Genomic DNA, 8879 nt, shown 5'->3' with positions numbered 1-8879 from the left:
TATATGAAGTGGATTTCAAAAGTAATTCATTTTTTTGAATCAGAAAAGAAAGGTAATATACATATTTGTACCAAAAACAATTAATTATCAAAATATAATATTAGGAAAAAATATTATCAGAATTTTAATTTTTGACAACTAAAGATTTTCTACTGATAGTAGAAAAGTTTGCTTTTTAAAAGTAAATTTAATTAATTTCCAAAATATTATTTATTTGAAATATATATATACTAGAAAAGTGCACGTGCGTTGCACGTGGAAACAATTTTATTTGAGATAAAATTAGTTGATATAATAAATAAAAATGAAATTTTTTTTTCATAAATTCATATTATTTACATATATGAAATTTACATGTTTTCACATATTTATTTTAAATAATTTACTTTTCGTTATGTAATTTTGTTTGTTATTTCTGTGTACATGTCAAGTTTTAATAACAAGTATGGATATCGTCCGGTAAAACTTGATAAATTACAAATCTACATTAAAAACAATTCTTTAATTAACTTGAACAAAAACTTGAATAAATTAATAAACTAAATTGAAATTAAAATGAAAGGATGAAACAACACAATTCAAATAATTTAAATTAAAATAATTAATAAACGACTATTCAAATATCGGTTGATGCACATATCAATTCTTAAGCAATGCTTTGAAGGAATTCATTATTTTATCAATATACTATGTCAAATTATATTTAACTAATTCAACAACATACAATAACCAAGTGTCTTTTTATTATTTAATAATTACAATTGCAACAATGAATGATGGATTTCTCTAGCTTTCGTTTTTTAGTCTATGACTATAAGCATATACTCAATCGCATATATTGTTAGGACCGCCTAGATGTTTAGAGGGCGTGAATGAATACCTATTAAAACTTTTGGTATTATTGGTTTGAGCTAACAAAATACCATCGTTTTATCTCAACTCAGTTGAGTTACAAGTCAACAAGGTAAAATATATTCGCAGAAAAAGAATTGTGTTCAAAGTTGAACCAAATAGATACTAACACGATAATCGGTAGATGCAGTTGTCCCAATGTCAAAATTATTCATGATGTTCAGTAGTTTTTCGTTGATGAAGATACTGTTAAACAACCAATTCAAGCTGATTTTGATGCAGAAAATTGAGAAAAAATGCAGTATCCTTTGGAGAATGCATAATCTGTAGAGTACAAGCAACAATCAATAATAAATCAACATATTTCAGTCAATGAGACAGAAAATGAACAAAGATCTCAACGATTTAGAAGAAGAGCAACATAGTTGACAAATTATGAGGTAACTGGTAATAACCAAATTGAAGATTAATTTGTTCATTTTGCTCTATTTTTATATTGTGATCCAGTAGCTTTCAAAGAAGGTGTCAAAGAATCAAAATAGCAAAAGGCAATGGATGCTGAAATCACATCCATCGATAAAATAAAACTTGGGAACTCATCGAGCTTCCAAAAGGTCAAAAAACGATGTGTGAAGTAGATTTACAAGAGTAAATTGAAAGAAAATGGAAAGCTGACAAATTCAAGGCACCGTTGGTAGAAAAAGATTACAAACAAGAGTTTGGAGTCGGTTATAAAGAAATATTTGCTCAGTTGCAAGATATGATACAATCAGATTGGTAATTGCCTTAGTAGTACAATATTCATGGTCTATCTTCTATTTGGCTGTGAAATCGACGTTCTTACATGGAGACTTGGAAGAATATATATGTATCCATCAACCTCCTTATTATATTAAGTTGGAAATGAGCATAAAGTGTATAAATTGAAAAAAACTTTGTATGGGCTAAAGCAAGTCCCACGAGCTTAGTATAGTCGAATTGAGACTTATTTTTTAAGGTATGTTTTCAAAAAAGTCCATATGAGTATAAACTTTATACAAAATTGAAGATGAAGGAAAAATCTCATTGTTTGTTTATATGTTAATGATCTTATATTCTCTGAAAATGATAGTGTCATGTTTGAAAAATTTAAGAAGTCCATGATGGTTGAGTTTGATATGTAGGATCTTGGCAAGATGCATCATTTTCTTGGTATGAAGTTGTTCAATCTACTTATGAGATTTTTATTTCACAAAAGAAAAGTGTTCAAAAAGTTTTGTGTAGATTTAATATGAAGAAATGCAATTCTGCAAGTACTCCCGTAGACTATGGTTTGAAGCTAACAAAATTTGTGAAGGAAAGAAGATTGACAACACATTTTACAAGCAAATTGTTAGAAGCTTAATGTATTTGACAGCAACAATGTCGGATATTATGTATTCTTTCAGTCTCATAAGCAGATACATTGAGAATCCCACATAAATGCATTTTTAAGCTGTTAAGAAGATTTTATGATGCCGACAACGAACACAAGAACTTGGTCTCTACTATAAGAAAGGAGAACAATTCAGATTTGAAGGAGATCGAGATGATAGAGAAAGAACTTAAGGATATGATTTTTTTCTTAGATCAAGTGGTTGTTCCATGCATTTCGAAGAAACAATTAATTGTTATTTTATCAACCATTGAAGCTAAATTTGTTGCATCAAATTCACGTGCATGTCAAGCTATTTGGTTGAGAAAAATTCTTGAAGAGCTTAAATTCAAGAAGCATAATCATTTTGCAATTTATTATGATAATAGTTCAGCCATAAAACTATCAAAGAATCTAGTCCTCCATGAAAGAAGCAAGCTCATTGATATGAAATATCAATTTTAAGTGACCTCACAAAGAATGAAACACTTGTTCGCATCTATTGCAAAAGTGAAAACCAAATAGCTGACATGTTTATCAAGTTTTTGAAACTGCTTGCATTTCATAAACTAAGGGAGCTACTTGGTATTAGCATACTACAAAACAAATTTGAGGGATGATGTTCTTATTAAGCCGATGTTTACCTTATCGGTTTAAGGGAGATATTATTGAATTGTTAAATGTTTGTCGAAGTACTTAGTTATCTGTCTTGTCAAATAAAATCTGTTAGTCATTGTTTATTATTAACAAAGTATTACAGAAAATAATTATCTTAGCATATTTGTTATTTCATAGTTTAGTGGTCAAATATTGTTGCTATTTTATGGTTTTTTTCATGTGTATTTGCCTATAAAAGGCTCATTGCTTAATAAATAAAATATATAACATAAAACAAAATTTTTCTCTTTGTTTGATTTATATTTTATTCTCTGAACCACTAACCACAAATCTATATGTTCATTTAACTTAAAATTTAAAAAATACAGTTCGAACCATTTTTGCTTATAAAACGTATATGTTTATTTGACTTGAAGTTTAAAAAATTAAATTTGAACTATTTTTTGTTATGAAACATAAAAAATATACCTTTAAAAAATATTAATAGCAGCCTAGTTTTTCATGTGAAAGAATGCATAATAAAAAAATATGTAAGAAATATCAATAGCATTCAACTTTTTATTTGAAATAATGCATAGTTATGTATCAATTAAATAAATAAATAAAGTAAATTAAATTAAAAAGATATATCAATTATTAACTAATAATTGGGAAAATAATGCATAATGATGTATCAATCTATCAATTAAATAAATTAACTTTATTTAACTTGAAGTTTAAAAAATTAAGTCTGAACCTCTAACTAAAAATTAATATGTTCATTTAACTTATATTTTAAAAAATTAAGAAGATACATTAATCATATATAAATCAACAAATGTTAGAGCAATATTATATGAGTATGTTCATTTTAATAAGTCGGTGGAATCACAATAAATTATTATTAGTATTACAAAAAATAAAGAACTAAAATTATTCACATTGTGATGACCTCACAATTATTTCAAATACAATAAAGCACCAACATCTACAAATATTTATTAAGCTAAATTTATATATTGAAACCATATGCAAATTAAATATTAGATCACAAAAAATGTATGGATGAGTGTTATAGATAAATATAAACGAGATAATGACATATTTATATATTCATTTAACTTTAAGCTAAAAAAGTTAAGTATCAATCATTTTTTGTTAAAAAAAATATAAAATATATTATAGGTTTAAAAAATACTGACCACAAATTTATATATTTATTTAACTTGAAGTTAATAAATATATTTTAAATTATTTTTGGTTACAAAACTTATATGTTTATTTAATTTGAAGTTTGAAAAAATTAAGTATAAATCGCTAACAAAAAATTTATATGTTCATGTAACTTGAAGTTTAAAAAATTAAGTGCTTATCATTTTTGGTTATAAAACATAGAAAATATATTAAAAAATTAAAAAAAAATTATTGTAGGTTTAAAAAATACTAACCAGAAATTTATATATATGTTCATTTAACTTGAGTTTAAAAAATAAAGTTTGAACTATTTTTAGGTATAAAATATATATGTTTTTTAAACTTGAAGTTTTAAAAATTAAATCCGAACCGCTAACCAAGAATTTATATGTTTATGTATTTGAAGTTTAAAAAAACATAGAAAATATATTAAAAAATAAAAAATATATTGTAGGTTAAAAAAATACTAACCATATATTTATATGTTCATTTAAATTGAAGTTTAAAAAATAAAGTTCGAACTATTTTTAGTTATAAAACATATATGTTTTTTTAATTTGAAGTTTAGAAAATTAACTCTGAATCGCTAACCAAAAATTTATTTAACTTGAAGTTTAAAAAATTAAGTCCGAACCGCTAACCAAAAATTTATATGATCATGTAACTTGAAGTTTAAAAAATTAAGTTCGAACCCTTTTTGGTTATAAAACATAGAAAATACATTAAAAAAATAGAAAATATATTTTAGGTTTAAAAAATACTAACCATAAATTTATATCTACATTTCACTTGAAGTTTAAAAAATAAATTTCACTTGAAATTTAAAAAATAAAGTTTGAACTATTTTTAGTTATAAAACATATATGTTTTTTTTTATTTGAAGTTTTAAAAAATTAAGTCCGAGCCGTTAAACAAAAATTTATATGTACATGTAACTTGACGTTTACTAACCATAAATTTATATGTTCATTTAAATTGAAGTTTAAAAAATAAAGTTTGAACTATTTTTATTTATAAAACATATATGTTTTTTTTAACTTAAAGTTTAAAAAATTAAATTCGAATTGTTAACAAAAAATTTATATATATATATGTTCATTTAACTTGAAGTTTAAAAAATAAAGTTTGAACTATTTTTAGGTATAAAACATATATGTTTTTTTAACTTAAAGTTTTAAAAATTAAATCCGAACCGCTAACCAAAAATTTATATGTTCATGTAATTGAAGTTTAAAAAAATTAAGTCTGAAACATTTTTTATTATAAAGCTCAGAAAATATATTGATGTGAAATAATACACAGTAAAATAAAATGTAATAATTAAACAAATTAGGTAATTAGATAAGAAAATTGAGAAGTCACCTAAATAAATAAATAAGACATTAATTAAGTAATAGTTGGAAAAAGATAACCAAGTAAATTCACGAATCAAACTCATATAATTATAATAGTATATATATATATATATATATATATATATATATAGGAGTCATCGCCCTTTCATTCAAATGAATACATAAAATAAAAAAGAGTGGAAAGCTTAATATAAACCTCGTCAAGAGGTTTAATGATTCATCCATTGCTGCCATTACTATTTCCATCTCTTTCTCTTCTTCTCCTCCTTGTGGATATTCCGGCGGCCACCGCCGCCGGAGGATCGGTCGTCTTCTCTTCATCAAGGTTATTACAAAACAAGAGTAAGTTTTTTTTTTTTTGTACTTTCTTGAGTGCATATACAGTGTGCATCTCTTAATGTTCAAGTTTATTGATCGATTTGCTTTTTAATCGGAAGATCGGATTATAAGATTATAATTCAAGATTCAAACTTTATTCAATCCCATTTCACAATTTTTCTTTATTTGACCGTGTAGGAAAGTGCATGCGTGCGTATGTTGTAACGGCAGTGATGTCATGTTTTTTTAACCCGATTAAAGTATGTGAAAAGAAAAATAAACGTGTTTCACGAAGTATGCGTGCAAGAATCGATGTGATCAGAAATCGAAGCTCATTCCCATTAATGTATCGGTTTTTGCTTTTTATTTGGAGATCTTTTAGTACTCTTGTACATTCTCTGCATTTTCATTCAGTTTTAACAAGTAGAAGAGACACAAAGCTTTGGGAATAAGTCAAGTGTTGTGGGATCAAGATTTGTGAGAGAACGAGATTAAGATTTTGTTTAGTGGTTGTTTTGATGGCATCTAACACTGTCAGAAAGGCAATCGGGGCGGTGAAGGATCATACTAGCATAAGTTTAGCCAAAGTGACGGGCAATGTTGCCCCTGACCTTGAGGTGTTGATTGTGAAAGCCACAACACATGAAGATGAGCCTTCAGATGACAAGTATGTGAGGGAAATATTGAATATGTTATCGCATTCAGGAGGGTATGTTATAGCATGTGTTTCAGCGATTTCAAAGAGGATGAGAAAAACCCGTGATTGGGTTGTGGCAGTGAAGACCTTGATGCTTGTGAATAGATTGCTGATTGATGGGGACCCGGGTTTTGGACAGGAGATTATGTTGGCCAGTCGGAAGGGGACAAGGGTTCTAAATTTGTCAGATTTTCGAGATGAGGCTCACTCAAGCTCGTGGGAACATTCAGGATTTGTGAGGAACTATGCGTTTTATTTGGACCAGAAGCTTGATTTTATGATGTGTGAGAGGAAACCTAGTGTTTTTCATGGTGAGAAGAAGAGGTATGAGTATGGGTATGGAGAGCTTAGAGATCAAGCTCGTTATGATACGGACAAAAGGTTGAGGTTATACGAAGATCTGAATGAAATGCAAACGGAGAGGAAAGAAGTGACAACTGATGGGGAAATGGAGCCCTGGAGAATTTTGGAGAGATTAATTCAGTTGCTCCAGATTCTTGATCGACTATTGGCTTCTAAACCAACAGGAGCTGCTAAGAACAGTAGGATGGTGCTTGTGGCACTATCCTTGATTGTAAAAGACAGTTTTAGGCTTTATGCAGATGCATCTAATTCATTGAATTTTTTGCTCGACCATTTTTTGGAGCTAGAATATGCTAGCTGTGTTAAGGCTTTTGATGTGTATGTTAATGCGTCAAAGATATTTGATGAGCTTGTTGTGTTCTATGGTTGGTGTAAGGACATAGGGGTGCTGAGATCATCGGAATTCCCTGAAGTGCAGAAAATTACGGATAAACTTTTGGGAACTCTTGAGGGGTTCCTGAGGGAAAAGGCTAATAGGCCAAAGAGCACAGAGGAAATCAAGGAAGAGGTTTTCATGGAAATCAAAGAGGAGAAAGGGCCTGATATATATGAAATCAAAGCTCTCCCTCCACCAGAAAATTACAACTCTCCGACCATGCCCCAGTCCCTAGACGAGCCGAAGCAGCAGGTCACTGGAGACCTGGTGAATTTGAAAGATGCGATCTCGGCTGATGAATATGGCAATAAATTGGCACTCTCTTTGTTTTCTGCACCTGCTCCTGCCATAAAAAATGACGCTTGGGAAGAATTTTCGACTGATGGAGAGCCTGTCTTGACTTCAGCATGGCAGAATCCGGCAGCTGAGAGTGGTAAAGCTGACTGGGAATTAGCCTTGGTGGAATCCGCCAGCCATTTATCACAGCAAAAGGCAAATCTCGCTGGTGGCTTCGATTCATTGCTATTGAGTGGAATGTATGATCAGGGGGCCATAAGGCAACAAACTAATAATTCTGAAATGAGCGTTGGAAGTTCAAGCAGTGTAGCATTGCCACTAACAAGCAAACATATGCCAGTTTTGGCATTACCTGCACCAGATGGAACGCTCCAACCAGTCGGGCAACAGGATCCATTTGCAGCATCTCTTTGCGTGCCACCACCTTCTTATGTTCAAATAGCTGATATGGAGAAGAAACAAGTGTTACTGACACAGGAACAGCGGCTTTGGCAGCAATATGCAAGCAATGGGATGCAAGGACAAATGGTCTTGGCCAATATTGCTGGTACTGCGAGCTACTACGGAACACCGCAAGCTGGGTATTATTACTCACCCTACTAATTCTCCCTAATAAGTTTATGTAAAATAGTAATACTTTTTGGTTGTCTGCCACATCTTTCTCATCTAGTAAGCTTTTTATGGAATTTTCGGAAATCAGATTTTGTGATATGGTGCTATATATGATGTTACTATTGAGCATTTTCAATTCTTGGTGATTATATACACTTGGATCATGGAAGAACGTATATAGACAAACTGTGTATTTTCAACAAACTATCCAATTAAGTGTGGTTCGTCTGAGTTGATTTCAGACCATCGAGTCTGATAACTCACTAGGCATCCTTCAGCATCAAAATTTCTTGTATTTGCACGCTCAAACATTCAGATAAGAGAATAGAAGTCCACTTTGTAGTATCAATTTGATGATCATTGCAGACATAAAATACTATTCTTGATTCAACTTGGAAAGCTTCGATAGACAAATTTTGGAACATTGACTTCGGAAAGATCAAAGGGAGAAAAAAATACCAGGGAATATAGATTTCTATGAAGTCTATGACATAAATTTCATGAAGCACACCTAATGTTGTATAGCCTTTAGATTTCACAAAATATATTAGATACATGTAAGACTCGTGTATGTATATGCCCAAATTATGTGTTTTTAGATGTTCATGTTCCTTGTTTCCCTATATGACACGTTTATTGGGGACGTAGTCACATAATCCCTTTGTCACACGACCATGTGGAAATATTTTCATCTAGCTAGGTGTATCATCATAGTATTTGTATATCCATTTGATATATGGTATGGATTTTATTGATAAAAAAGTCGTATCTACGTATGACTGAGTGTTTGCTGTTTTTTCAAAAGTTATAGCAAATGGTAACGAT

The 8879-nt window shown here is 29.8% G+C and overlaps 1 protein-coding gene across 2 annotated transcripts; it reads left to right on the top strand.

The window, feature by feature from the left end:
• The first annotated feature begins 5565 nt into the window (after positions 1-5565).
• LOC140818595 (probable clathrin assembly protein At4g32285) lies at positions 5566-8679 on the top strand. 2 transcript variants are annotated; one of them, XM_073178609.1, is made up of 2 exons: positions 5566-5733; positions 6124-8679. In XM_073178609.1, exon 2 carries the CDS (start codon positions 6228-6230, stop codon positions 8043-8045), a length of 1818 nt encoding a protein of 605 aa, XP_073034710.1. In that variant the 5' UTR covers positions 5566-5733; positions 6124-6227; the 3' UTR covers positions 8046-8679. The 2 variants fall into 2 exon arrangements, with proteins under 2 accessions (XP_073034710.1, XP_073034709.1); XM_073178608.1 differs by having other exon boundaries at positions 5908-8679.
• The last annotated feature ends 200 nt before the right edge of the window (positions 8680-8879 follow it).

Source organism: Primulina eburnea, chromosome 17 (genome assembly GCF_022965805.1).
Source record: "Primulina eburnea isolate SZY01 chromosome 17, ASM2296580v1, whole genome shotgun sequence".
NCBI lineage: Eukaryota > Viridiplantae > Streptophyta > Magnoliopsida > Lamiales > Gesneriaceae > Primulina > Primulina eburnea.
The sequence above is the reverse complement of the archived record's forward strand: the minus strand, read 5'-3'. Positions and strand labels throughout refer to the sequence as shown.